Here is a 14,518-nt window from a genome sequence, read left to right as displayed (position 1 = left end):
TATCTGATTTAATTGGGATTCCTGTACCTTCCACTCTGAGAGCCCATCCACATGGTCGGCATGACACTGCTCATCTTTTCAACCTCGACCATCATCATATCACCCTCCATAGGCACCGCTGCAATCCCGTCCTTCAACAAGTCCGTCTGCTCCTGCTCCTTCAGCAACCGTTTATCAGACGATGACGGCGCGCCTGGCGGTGTACCGGCACCAGACGACGCCGGGGAGCCCTTGGCGCGGACGACGGTGGCCTTGACCTTATCTTCTGTTACAGCACCGAGGGGGTCACCAGCTGAAAGTAGTAGCGGAACTGAATCCTGGGAATATGGGAATGCGATGGGGAGCAAGATTTCAAATCAAATATCAATTTCGAGTACACAGAAATCCTCAGCCTGTAAGGTCAACTCCTGCATATAATTAGAGAACTCAATAAGGATCCTCATCTCTGGTCCAATGCTGATGAGATCAACTGGTATTCAATAAATTTTCTGCCAGCATCACCTTAGATTTTGCTCCAATTTCAAATGGGGGAAATTGTTTGTAAAGGTATGTTTACGCAAGTAAGCAAAAAAAATCAAAACAAATTTGAAAAAATTTGAAATAACAAATTATAGACTTTGATATTGTTCATAAGGATTTGAACGTGAACATCACAACACCACCTACCGCTGGGTAAACCTCCTTTGTAGCACATTAATATTTCAATATGATGACACAAGAACAAACAGAGCATGGCAGGTTTTGGCTGGCCCCAAAAAGTCTTGTTGAAAATATTAGATTTCGGTGATCGAAATAATACAATGAATATGGGCATGCTGTTAGTTTGGCCTCTGTAGCTCTACACATGCAGTGGCTTGAGTGGGTTTATCAGATTTTTTCGACTCTTCTAAATTCTGAATTATCCTTATCACTTTGTTGATATGATGAAAATAGCCTTAGGTGTGATTAGCACTGGCAGCAGGGTTGCAATAGCTATCAAGAATAGATAAAGTCAAGTCTTTATAAATTCTTGTTTAAATGTATCGAAATGCCACTGCAAGCTAGAATATGAGTATCAATTGAGCATCAACACCTTGATTTCCCAAGTGCAAAGGGTGATGGGACTGTATCTATTGAGGTTTGTTTGCTATGGAGTGCTGTTCTACACGATGAACTTTGTGAAGATCTAGCGTCGTTGTGAACAAATAACTATAACGTGTGAACAACTAACTATAACGTGTGAACAAAGTGATCAGAATTTGAACAAGAGATTTTGCACTGCATGAAATTTGATCTCATGTTGATATTCTCGACTAACTGGAGAACACACATATTTCTTAAGGTGGTGAGAAGTAAGCTGAGAACAACGTGTAAAGTGCTGAAAATGAAGCTAAAAATAAAACAAGTGCTGAGTCGGGTAACAGGTACACACTTTTGGCCGGTCACAGCAAAACCAGCCGCTTGTCGTTCTGAATTTGGTAAGTTGAGACCGACTGATAGTTCATTTCACTGTTGTCTACCGTTTGTGAAATCTGAATACATCTTCCATTATCTCCTGTTGTCATTTTGGCTCGTCTTCTGTGCAACATGCGCCTGGTTTTGCCGTGACGGGTCACATTTAGTACGTGGACTAAATAAAAGAGGGCACAATTCAGGGACTTGAACTGAAAATGATGAATAATTGAACTGATGAAAGCACGGTGGACTAAAGAGTACGATAATTTGAACTAAAATGAACGTATGCTAAAAGTAAAAGGCATGTTAACGTTAACGACGCGTAGCATTAACGTGTACCTGAGTCATCTGATGGCTTCTCCGTCATTTCTATTTCCTCCACCTCAGTGTCGGGGCTACCCTCTGCATTAAAAGTTAGAAAGAGAAATGTTAAAGTTGCCACCTTGAAGTTATAGGACTGTAAACCGACAAATTTCTGCGGGCACTTATTTTTGCAGATTTGTGAATAAGTTCTATTTTTCGGGTGAAAAAAATCACAATTTTTTTCGAGAAACAGACAGAAAATTTGTTACTTACCAAAATAAAAATCATTAAATTTTTTATTTTTTTTTTTCATAAATTTTTCCAAATCACAAAAATAAAATGAGCAAAAATTTCAAAGTATACAGTATTGCTTTTAGCACCTTATTTAGCGAGGCTTGACACACCAAGGTTGGAAAGAATACAGGAAGAATTTTGGACAAAATTACTTTTTATTTTTGGTGCAGTGATGAATGTTTAATATTTCTGGCTGAAGTTTTTTACTTGTTGGCCTTTTACCACAAGAACATTCTTGAAACATATATTGCAAGTATTTGGGCTTTTCAACTGTATTATTACACAAGCAAGATATTTGAACTCTTTCGTTACCGCACCAGGTATATACTGGGTCTTTGCACTGCACACTATTGACCCAGCTAAAATTTCCCCATACCAAAGTGTTCGCCCAAGGGGTTAGTTACACCTAAGAAAACGAGATGGCAGCACTGCATTCCATTCAATGCTGACTCTTTGAGTTGTCAAGTCAAGTTGGGATTCAAACTCCATAGCCTGATAGGATTTAGAAGTTTGTAATTTCATCTTTAGTTAAAAACATGCACCTTTGGACAATAGTAGACAGCATGCCATGGTCTCAAACTGGGAAAGGTACTATGTAGCCCCGTAGTACAGTATTCTTCAAACCTTGGTGCTGCTTTTTTAGATACAAGTGCAGGGCCGGGACAGGTGGATAGGCAAGCTTAGCAGGAGTTAAGAGGTTTTCAGACAACTTGTATCCATATCCTTATGACCCATTTGAGACAAGCAGCTTGGATTGATTACTGAAACTTGACAAATGGTTAGTTCTGGACCAAACAACTGATGGAAATATATCACTCAAGCACTCAATCATCTGATAACATCAAAGGTCATTGGCCTGTTGGCCTATAGGCTTCTGCCCAGCTATGTGGGATCTTGCACTACCTCAGTTACAAGGACCGCACCTTTTAGTCTCATCGATCAGACAGACGCTCGTGATATTCATGGATAGATTTGTTGTGTTGTGAAGAGCCAACAACTCCTTGAAAAGTGTGATTCTTACCCTTAAGATTAATGGTTAAGATGAGCGTGATTAGAGGGTGTTTAGTCATTATACACCACTCACACCCAATGTGATTAGTCCAAGGGCCACAACCGAAACGGACTTACATTTCTTCAGGCCTAACAAGCCACGCACGAAACGCTTACGAAACGAACCTGAAAGAGTCCCATGCCACTAGGTTCAACGTATGATCCACACGCACTGACACTCACCAACTCACAGTTCGAAATTCACATAATCTTGGGCTTCAAATTCAAGTAGGCATTGGAGGCCTCGACACCCCCTTTGGTTGCCACAGTACCCTGATATTCCTTCCTCCAGAAAGGTAACTCTTGGTTCATTATTTCCATTTGAAGCACTGCAAACTCAAATATCCACAGCCAAAGTGATACAAAGGTAACCTTGTTACTTCGTTCTATTTTTGGTTAATTTTCACATTTCTATTATTGTCCGAAACAAAAACTCTATTTCAGGCCTCTTTGTTGTTAAAAACAACCTTTTTGTGTTAGTAATCTCAAAAGCAGTGTCTTACAAAATGCAGTCATTAAGCAGGATTTACAGTACCACAGATAACACAAGTTAATACATTAGGATTTAAGCCAGAAGGGCACTCTAAGCATACAACAGATTATCTACAAGACAGAGGGTCTATGGGTAAAGGTACACAGGAGGAAATGGGTCAGCCTATGTACAATAGATATGCAATGCCAGATACATATTCTATTTTCGTATAAATAACATGAAGGACAAGGTTGCACTGGGATGAAATGGACACTAAAAGAGCAAGCAGATTGCATTTAAAATTGTTCTAAACACAATTACCATTCAAAAACGGACACAAACTCGTAACAAGCTCAAAATGAATTTAGTCGCACTCAAAAACAGACACGAACTTGTATCGAACTCAAAATGCACGACGTTCCAGAAATTGGTAAATGCAAGACATGACATTTGAATAAAACAAGATTGCATTCCAGGGATCATCACAAAAAAGAAAATGGATTCACAAACACAATGCACCTCAACCGTCAGGTGAAACTAAATGCCTAGTTAGCTAGCAAACTAGCAGCTGTGATGCAGAGGAAATACAGCTTGATATTTAGATGTTTCTGGCAACACATCACCCTTCAATGCATCGAAATGTGGAATAAAACACCAGGGCTTTCAAAATTTTCGCGAACTTTCATTCAAAGGATAATTTAGTTCTGTATTTCCTCCAGTGTTATAAAGCCATTCAATCACAACCCATTCCACTCAAATGCTTCTACTAAAACAGTCCGAGTCATAGCAAAAACGAAATCTACCTTTGCTATCGCTGGCAGACGTAAGGGCCTGCACCGCCGCGCTAACAGTAGCGATGCCGGCTTGAGCCTCGGGGCTAAAATCTAGAAAGAAATTCCACTCAATGTTATCGGACGCTTCTGTCACGGCCTTTGCAGCTGCAGCCAAATCCTCAACCACTTCCAGTCTGCGGCGACCTGTTGAAAAGGTCGAAGGTCAGAGGTGAAAGGTAAAGGTCATAACAAATTTCAGGTGAATTTGAACAGATTCTTGAAGAAGAATTCTACTCATTTGGAACTACATCTCAGAATTTTCACTCAGAACCAATAATACGAGTAGGGAAGTGCTGTCTCTAGAGAGTACAGAATGGAGATAAGTGTCAAACCATTACCTAAACTAAACTTCCCCCACAAAAAAAATACTGGATTCAGAAGAAGTGAGGAAAGGTCTGCAGCTGCAAGTCGGAATTAGGTCACTCAGGAAAGGTGATAGGTGGAGGGACAGGGTTGAACCAGGACAGGACATGAGGTCAAGGGGACGAGTGGCTACCAAGGTAGGATGGGCCGCCCTGACAAATGGCCTTGTGGAGAACACTGCAGGGTTGTACCGGAACAGGGTAGGAGGATTGTGCAAGGAGTGGAGACTCACAACACACAGAGGAGAATTTTAATTTATAATCTTCATACAATACAATGGAACCTTGATGTTTTAAAATCACAAAATGTGGTGTTTCTACCATGCGAATTAGAATTACGACATCAACTTCAGCTGAATAACAACACTTAGAACAGACACACGAGTCTGTCAAGAGAGAGATTGGTTAAATTAAGAGTGCATTTAGCCAGGCCGAATTATCAATTTGATAATTTTCAGATTTTCACAGATTTCGGTTTGTAGTAGCAACAAAAGAAGCAAGCAACTAAAATTTCGAACAAATTATGTCTCTATACCTCCACTAGAGTGACAGTGGAGTGGCCGAACCTTGCCAAGAAATGGGACGAGCGATGTTGAAAACGATGCCCCATCACAGTTTCCCTGGATTGACGTGGTTTTCAAACACTCAATCTCTCCTCCGCTAAGCTGGAGCGAGGCAAACTGTTGCAAAACAACATGCCTTCACAAGCAGACGCTCCATACCAGGTGACCAAAAATACATTGGCCAAAAGCAATTATTGCAAGTCTAACCCAACTAAATGCATCCTTTCCGGTCAATTTCAAAAGACATCACATAATAACCTCATTCCCAGGGTGTTTAGCGCTACCTAGATAGCACCATTATATCTTGGCCTGAGCTACTGGGCATGAGGTCATCAGACACAAGATCACGGAGCATGCATATTTACATCCTAACCTCTCAATTTAGGAGAGCCAGCAGGCGACGTGGACGTACTGCCCGCCTTACTTGCCGAGCCTGTCGCGCATTTCACAAGTGTTATTCCTCCGATTCCACCTGCCTCACCGGCACCGTTCCCAACAGCCGGGTCTGCGAGGACGTCCGAGTCTTTTGATGTCTTGCACTTGGGTAGGTCTTCGTCACCAGCAGGGTAGTCGCTCTCGGATGCACCTGGTAGAGAAAGTTGGGTGATAGGAGTTTTCTAGGACCTAGAGTTCTGTCCTTCAAGGTCAAAGGTAAAAGGTTTCCGTTCTGCAAATTTTTCAATCTTTTTGGAGTTCGAGATGAGGGTTTTGGAGTCCAACTCACCAGGTTTTGACTCAATATCGCCTAAAGTGTTGACCTGATGTGAAGGAGCATCCTGCAAAATCTATCCATTTCAAACTTTGACCATACTTGTCATACCAATACGTCAAATCTATTTCAGGCGAAATTTTACCTGGCACGCTCGATATACAGAGAATATGCGACGATGTGACGTGGAAACTTTCCAAGATGTCACCAGGGTTGTTTGCGTCGATGACGGTCACGCGGCTGGAGGAGTGAGTCGACGTCACGATCCAGACAAGGGAGGACATCCTCTCGGTTTGTTCCGCCTCGTGGTCTTTGATGCCTTTCTCATGATCCTGCAATCCAAGAAACCAGTCGAGTTACTCGATTCTTTCAAAGGAGGACAACCGGACCACACAAACACTCTGAAGGATTTCGTTTAGAGTTCCAACCACTCTCTTACAGATTCCTTCCTCAACCTAAATAGGGGGTTGTCACAGTGGTTTCGGCTGGTGGCTTTGACTTTGGCTGATTAAAGGATTTCTAGACTACAGCCAACAGAGGTTTGACATTCGTACGATACGTTTTTCAAACCCAGGCATAGTAGAGAGAATCTTTGCAAGAACAGCAACATTATTTTCTTGGAGCCCACCCAGGACATCAGAGACTGGGATACAATACAAGGCTCATACCTTCAACTCCTGATCCAGCCTCTCCACCTCGTTCTTGGCTTCCTTCCTCTCCGTCACATCCCGAGGGTTAGAGTAGAACACGCTCGCCCCGATGATGGAGCCACCGTCCCGCGTCCTGGCACCTGTTATATTCACACCAGCAGCGCACCAAATCTGTGAGAAAAGGTCCAACATTTATTTCAAAATACATCGCAAACAGCCTCATCAGTTTCAAATGGACCTTAGACAAAAGCAAACCAGGGCCTTAGATCCATCTCCCAAGGTAACCGATTCCCCAACCAGATCTAATGGCTTCAGGACTATAAGGGGAACATCCAGCCAGGTAGGCCCTCAAGTATCCCAAAGCCAAACAGCTAACTGAGGATGATGGCCTTGGATCCTTCTCACAGATGACCAAGGGTTCCACGACTCACTCGCCAGATACCACATCTCCAGTATTATAAGGGAGAAATACCCTACCAGCCGTAGCTGCGTACATACCTTCATACCAGGTTCTTTGTCCAGTAATGGCCTACAATAGACTGGTACTGGTACAGGGACATGACTCTTGCTACCTCCTCCTCCGCTGTTGGACTCCGAGCGTGGGATGTGTGGGACTTTTGCAGGGAGGCTCCACCCATAGGCCTGCATCCTGCCGTCATCTTTCTTGACGTGTGCCCGCACGGCTTTATACTGCTCCCGACGTTCACGTTCTCGCTCCTTCTTGGTTTTTTCGCTGAGTCTGCAAAAGAGGAAACAAAATTCAAGTAACTGCGTCTAATGCCTCGTGATACAAATATCTTTATAGTCGATTTGTATTTTGTGATATTCTACTGAATGCACAGGAACGACTGAACCAAGCATATGTGGTTTATCTGTTCTGAGGTAAAATCCAGAGATTTAATCTCATCGTCATCATTATAGGCATCTTGCGCTAGAAAGGACCTTTGCCTCTTGAGAACATAAGACAAATACTAAGAGTACTTCTTGATACTAGTCAAAATATGTGGCTTTAGTGATAAACATCCTTAGTGGAAGGAACGACAATAAGACAATCATTGTCAAGGAATTGTTCAGAAAGCAAAAAAGGGGAGGGACAGCAAGATGTGCAAATTTGACATGCTGGGACAGCAATTAGTTCAACTGATGTTGAAAGTCATGGAAGTTCTACTAACGCACAGCATAATGCTGGATGATAAACAATCCAAGAGGATGATGACTGCAAGGGGGGGCCGTGCGTTTAGCAAAACCACAGCATAGCAAGACAAACATTTCTTGAAATATTTTCAATTTGAGGGATTGTGACAGCAGGGATTTCAGAAGCTCAAGTCTTGAAGGTAGAGTTTGTTTGTTGTTTGTTTACTACATCAACAGTAGAGTAACGGTGCTGGAAGATACACAGGACCTCTCCCCTCCAACACTTCGAGCAAAATATGTAGTTCTCTCTCAGTCGGATTCAGCATTGTAACATTCTGAACTCGAGGAGGTATTCGGTCCGTTTCCTCCAAACATTTGTAACGAAGTCTGAGGAGAGAAGTTGTGTTCAAAACTTGAGGGTCCAGTGGTTACATAATCCTTTCAGATCTACTCCGAGTGAATGGAAAAGTCACAAACACACATGTCATTGTCATTATGATGGTAGCAAAAGCATGTCTTTGCAATGGCATTAGCCATTATGCCAAAGGTTTGGGGAGGGTATTTTGAGCAAGATTTTGTACAGCATTTCACTCCTGGGTTTGGCTGCAGGCAGTTAAATTGGTGAAATAAACCTACGATTGCATCTGGGACAAATAAGCTTCTGGGTTCGCAGCGCCCAGCGTTCGCCTAAAGCAGAGAGATATTAGAGTCAACAGAACTGTGCAGCAAATAGGCAAACATAAATATCAGGTTAAAATGGTGCGACCACAGGTTAGGTAAAATGGGGTAAAGCTAGCCCTTCTATTGTGTTCTACTAACAATCCTCAAGTGTGTGAATGAGAGGGGCTTCCTTTCCCCATTTTACCTTATTTTGGTCACAGTTACAAGCAGACGCAATTTGCTTATGTGCAGGACAGAATAATCAGATTATAGGCCGAACAACTGATCTACTACTGTAATCATACTCATAACACAGCAGAAAATTGTAAAATTTACTGACCACTCCTTTACTGGGATTTGTACTAATGTCAAAAGATTTGAGAGTGCCAAGGATGAAGTGTACAGGGCAGTCTACTGAGAAGGATGGACAGTAACCATGGGTTTAATTGGGGTTGCAAAGTTTTTAACAGCAACTCTTCTGTGTAATTTCATCATAAAACGCTCACTATAAACCCTTTATCTGCCATCGTCGCTCAATTGTGACGAGCGCCTAAGCGATCATTTTGTCATACATAGCAGCAGTTATAATTGCAGGCAATGCAATTTAAATCGCTCGTTTGTGCAGGGCTCTAAAAGGAGCGCCAATTAAACTCATGGTGACTGTATCATATACCTTGGCTGCATCTCATTTGGAAGAGAGGCATTCCACAGTGTCTCCTCTCTTGAGAGTGATGAAATTGACAATTTGACAAAATGACATAAGTGACACATTTCCTGAATCACCAAAATACAACATGCAGACGACAGGCAATGACATCGACAACAAATCATTTTGTGCTTCAATGTGTAGCAAAATTGAAATGCTTGCAAATTTTTTTCCGGTCACAGTATTCAGTTGGAAAAACATGCTTGGAATTTTCATTTCTTACCGGCCAATCAACGAAAGTCATAGTCATTTTTCTAAAATGGGGAGGGGAGGATACAGGATCATGCAAAAGTTCCTTCATACCACGCAACGCAAGTAGGTTCTTGTCACGGTGTGCAACAGTGGTGTTCCTTCATTTAGCAGTTAAACAACAGCTAAATGTCTATCAAATGTGGTCGCAAGTCATTGGGGGAGGGGGATGATGATGTTATAAGTAAATGCCATGCATCATGCACGCAGAAACGACCTCTCAACCCAGGAGATCCAAAAACGGAGGCCATTAAACCAAATGTACCATATGATGTGTTCAAAGAAAACACACACCGCCCAATACAAAGGGTGATGTCTTGAAGAAGAGCGCAAGATGAAAAAAGTCTGATATAAACTGATTTCTCTTCATGCACAAGATAACAAAATTCAAATACCCGATAACTTTTAGAGATCTGCATAAAAGAACAAAAACTTTGGTTTGGTTTTGATAAATTTTGAACTGGGATTAGCTCTTCTCTACTCTTAATTTGAAGTCTCAATCATCAAAATCAATTACATCATTCTTTAGAGAATTTTACAAGATCTAGTCCAACTTCTTGATAGACCTGACAGTATGCTCAGAAATGGGGGATTTTACACATCTGATAGAATACAAGACTGTTTCAAGGTTCAAGAGTCGAAGCCAAGCAGACGCCACAATATCAAGTGATTCATACACCAGCAAAACACATTCCTGCAAGGCAAAACCATTACAACAGATGATACAACAATACAGGATGTCCCAGAAGTAATGCAACATGCTGAAATCCTTGTGATATCCAACAATCAAGCAAATTGCTGGACCCGATACTGCTTCTTTGGTGGTGCTTTCTAGGCAATAGCAATTTCAATGCCATTTCTATTGGTGTTCTTTTGTAGTCTTGAGATTTGTAATGTTATTTTCTTCTGAGACACCCTGTGGCTGTTTGAGTTAATCATTCTATAAATATTTACAGCATAACAAAGTACAATTTGGCTGTTTCCATCTGTGTTTTGCGAAGATTTTGATGAAGAGGTCATTTCCATCTGTGCCTGGGTAGGGCCAATATCCACCTTGTTTGTAGTATGAAAGGTAGCATAAAGGCAGGCAACTCTAACATCAGCTGATTTCATTTCAGAGCCAACAACAGGCGAGGTTTGAGCACTTTTACACCCTGTGTTGGGTCATTCACTAGCCAAGGTGACCCCACCTTACTGTATTTGAGCGCTAAACTTAAAGGGAACTGGAACCGCCGAGTGATTTATTCAACTTTTCAACTTTCACCGCCCGAGAAGGTCAAACTTCCAACTTCCTGTTCGAGTTCAGATTTGTAGCTCCGCCCCCAGTGCCCGAGCATGCGCAGTTCAATTTGTTATTATTATTGAGAATCATGTGAGAATCACGTGAGTCATGCGATCTTTCATTCACGAGTTTTCGTAGTAAATTCCATAGTAGTGACGTCACTCAATGATTGACAGCTAGGCGCCATGTTTCATTCATGCCTCGTTCTGATCACCCGATACGCGGGAAATGAAAACGAGGTCATACGAACTGCCTGGGCGGTTTCAGTTCCCTTTAACCAACAGTTATAACAATTGTGTTAATCCTAACTTTCTCATGGAAACTGCCAAATCCATGCAGTGAGTTAAAATCGAGTAGTGCTCATACACAAAATACATCGGAGAAGAAAAAACTACTTTGGCGACCCTCAGAGTATGGTTACAAGACTGCAGCAAACAACTGCGCCTAGTATCTGCCTCGACTCGAAAACGCAAACTTACCCAAGACTTTGCAACATCCTGATTGGTGGAAAGAGATACATGTTACGAGAATACATTCAGATGTCGTGATTGTCCCAAGATAAGAAATCGACACCAGACTTTGAGGGTCTGAATCAGGTTGGTACAAAAACCGATAATGCTAGGTCAAAATATGAAACAAGGCTAAGATATCTCCAAAAAATTTGAAGTCAAATAGTGTAGTTCATGCATTGTTTCCCATCATCCCAAACAAAAAATGTATATCGTTAACTGAAAAGTGAATATTAATGGAATTATCCTTCTATGGAAATAATATTCAATAATATTCAACGGTCTTAAGACTTTATTAGATGGGACTATACAGCTCCCAGTTGTAAAGATATGAAAATTATGATAACTAAACACACCAAAGATCTTAAAATAATTCTTGGCAAAAATTACAGCTGAGAAAGGTTCATGATATTTTTCAGTATTGTCAGCGAAACATGTTCCTTGAGGTAATGACAATGATTGATATGAATAAAGACTAGCAAATGCTTTTATCTAAATCTCCATGTACATTTACACTAGGCCTTCCTGTACAAAACCGGAGTAAAAGCATTTGCTAGTCTTTATTCATATCACCCAATGATTGTACAAAGACAGCCGGGGAAAAGTGGACAAGACAACATAATTCTAAGTGCAAGACACGAGGAATTGGACCGCAACACGACAGGGCTAATATCTCAACTATGGGAGAGAGAAGACAAAAGATATAACACCCCAGCCCCTTGATTGGCAATTTCAAACAACAAAACAGGTCTGTACGCTTGAGCAAAACTTTTCAGAGATTAGTTAAAGTGCTATATGACATAATTCCTCATTGAACTGGGAAACATACATATGGTACATTACCGTATTTGTTCTATAAAGCATCCTCACAATCTATAATGTCTTTTACAACCGTTTTGAATAGATTTCCCAATGGACACTGATTACAAAAGAAAGTAAATGTAAGAATTGGTGCTTAAAAATGTTAAGGTGCATTTTGTTCTATCAATTGTCCTCATACTAATCTCTTTTCTGCGACTGAAAGTTCACAATACATTTCTCAATGGCACTGATTACACAGGAAACTGAATGTAAGAATGTGTGCTTTAAACAGTTATGTGTGGTGCGTAGGAAATAATTAGACCAGAAATCACAGACAGATGCCGACTGAACATTACAAACAGGCAGACATTCATGAGGATAGTAACAAAACGTCCCAATGGTTCAACTTTAAGGTTACAAACTTTTTAGAAAGGATTGTCAAGAATCTTTCTGAGATTTCGATTGCCGTATAATGGCTTAACACTGAAAACTGTCAAATTTTCATGGGCATTGCATAAAGCCAAGTAGATTAGAGGTCCTTGCAGACAACCTATTTTGGACAAATACCCCAAACTATATCAATACAGTTTGATTATTTTAACTACAACAGAAGTTGAACACATTGGACAGGAACACTTTACCATAGGAGACAAAGTCTTACAAGTACACACCTAAACACTGTTGACGAGGTACACCAAAACATAGGGACAAGGTCACTTACTCTTCTTCCTTAAGAAAGTCATACGCTTTTCCCTTGCCACCGAGGTTGTACTTCTCCCGCGACTTCTTGTTGGGGTCTCCGACGGGTTGGACCTGGGTGGTCGGTGCATTGTAGCGGATGGTCGCGTGGGGGAGAGCTTTCTTGCTGGGTTTGTTGGAGGTGTTGAACAAGTTGCTGAAGCTAGAAAGGAGAATGAAAACATAAAACTTCCAGTAGCCAGGGGTTTTGTGGCATAAGACTGTATTCCTCCGTTACAGGGTAGCACCCGAAGTGGTCGACGGCATGATGTTCCGTACTGGCGTTTAAGAGAGTGACGCCAATGGGAAAGAAACAAAATCACTTGAGTATTCAATGGCCAAAGTCTCTCTTTAAAGACATCCTAGAGACAATGTCACAACATAGTTCTAAAGGTCCAGTTCCCAAACTGTGCATGCATCGTTTGCAAGATACCAACAATACAAATGGAACCCATTGCCACTGGCTTAAGTCTCGATTTAAAGACACCAATTGTCACAACCTACAGCCATATCCAATGAAGTCACAACCTTATCATGCACAACTTCCAAGATGTCCAATAAGACAACTGCAATCCAAATTTTGTCAGCACCTACTTCCTAGACTCCCAATTTGGAAAGAAAAAAAAAGCGACTCCCACTTTCACCATTTCATGCCCACACAAGGTTATTGAACTCCATGACCTCAAAGGTAGTTCAGTTAGCGAGTTCTTTGAAATCGACATTGAACAGTGTCTTTCAGCCAAGTTCCCTGTGGGAACACAGTACAACACTTATTACCATATTCTGGCCCTTCAGCGAGGGATCGCTCTGAAACTTTCAGTATGGATCCATCAATCTTTCATTTGGTGTTATGCAAGTGGAATTGCCATTATTGGCCTTCTCCCCTATAATAAGCTAAACATCGTCTTCTGAAGGACCCCATAGTAGGCAGACATGCCATTAGGTCGCATTGGGCCCCATCCATGTCTTACACTCATACCAGCATGGGTGAAGTCCTGGGTATCGAGTAATCTGTCCATTGATACCCGTTAGGTAGCATTCATTTACTATATACGCACCAAATCCAGACTTGTAGACCCCTCCCCCCGACGCACCCTGTACGTATTGGCAACACCTCCCCCTTCCGTACGTACATGTCAGCCAACTTATGCCAGACCGTTAATGACAAACTTAGTAGTCTGAATTTGGTAGGCCAGTGTCTGCCATAAGTGATGTCGCATGTGGTGTTTGCCAAAGTGTAGCAACTCATCATAGTGTACAGACAGGTCCAGCTCATCAGTCATCCATATTAATCCACAAGCAGACTGACCCTCCAACCCCTGACCCATCTATATGCTTTGTCAGAATCCCTCTTCGTTGCGGACATACTTTATGAGGCTCTATCATGGAACTTCTACTACTAGTCTAGTTTCCTGAAATACAGAGTACTGTCGAACCTAAAAGAAAAACTCTGCAAATTAAGCGAGAATAGGCGAGTGGACATGAAATCAAATCGACCATTCTAACAATGCACCAAAAGCACACACCATGTTGATCCCAAAAGAAAACGAAAACTTTATAACAAATGCAAAAATAAACCAAAAGACCTTTTTCATCTTTTAGAATTTTTTAATAAATCATAATCTTAATTATAATTACATTAATTTCTGTTTTTACAATTAATATTACAATTAAAATGGCAGCAAATTAATTCATTGATTCACATTTGTTTACATTGTCGTCTGCTTAAAATGCCATTTATCTTGTGTCAATGTGTTTTGCTTGTGTTT

The 14,518-nt window shown here is 41.3% G+C and overlaps 1 protein-coding gene across 34 annotated transcripts in view; it reads right to left on the bottom strand.

Annotated features, from left to right (window-relative positions):
• LOC135493274 (C-Jun-amino-terminal kinase-interacting protein 4-like) overlaps nucleotides 1-14,518 on the bottom strand; it is a 47,873-nt gene that overhangs the window by 7,783 nt on the left and 25,572 nt on the right. For 22 of the 34 annotated variants that reach the window (XM_064780433.1, XM_064780429.1, XM_064780439.1 and 19 more), the window contains 9 exons: nucleotides 12,733-12,912; nucleotides 8,441-8,491; nucleotides 7,169-7,409; nucleotides 6,689-6,841; nucleotides 6,166-6,352; nucleotides 5,685-5,897; nucleotides 4,357-4,530; nucleotides 1,774-1,836; nucleotides 28-292 (listed from right to left, as the gene is read on the bottom strand). In XM_064780433.1, coding sequence (XP_064636503.1) covers nucleotides 28-292; nucleotides 1,774-1,836; nucleotides 4,357-4,530; nucleotides 5,685-5,897; nucleotides 6,166-6,352; nucleotides 6,689-6,841; nucleotides 7,169-7,409; nucleotides 8,441-8,491; nucleotides 12,733-12,912 — 1,527 coding nt within the window. Of the gene's footprint in view, nucleotides 1-27; nucleotides 293-1,773; nucleotides 1,837-4,356; nucleotides 4,531-5,684; nucleotides 5,898-6,165; nucleotides 6,353-6,688; nucleotides 6,842-7,168; nucleotides 7,410-8,440; nucleotides 8,492-9,137; nucleotides 9,186-9,814; nucleotides 9,833-11,180; nucleotides 11,199-12,732; nucleotides 12,913-14,518 lie in introns of all 34 variants that reach the window. The other 12 variants (XM_064780432.1, XM_064780440.1, XM_064780442.1 and 9 more) reach the window with 12 other exon arrangements.

Source organism: Lineus longissimus, chromosome 9, assembly GCF_910592395.1.
Source record: "Lineus longissimus chromosome 9, tnLinLong1.2, whole genome shotgun sequence".
Taxonomy (NCBI): Eukaryota; Metazoa; Nemertea; class Pilidiophora; order Heteronemertea; family Lineidae; genus Lineus; species Lineus longissimus.
Note: the sequence above shows the minus strand (reverse complement) of the source record. Positions and strands in the feature narration are given on the sequence as shown.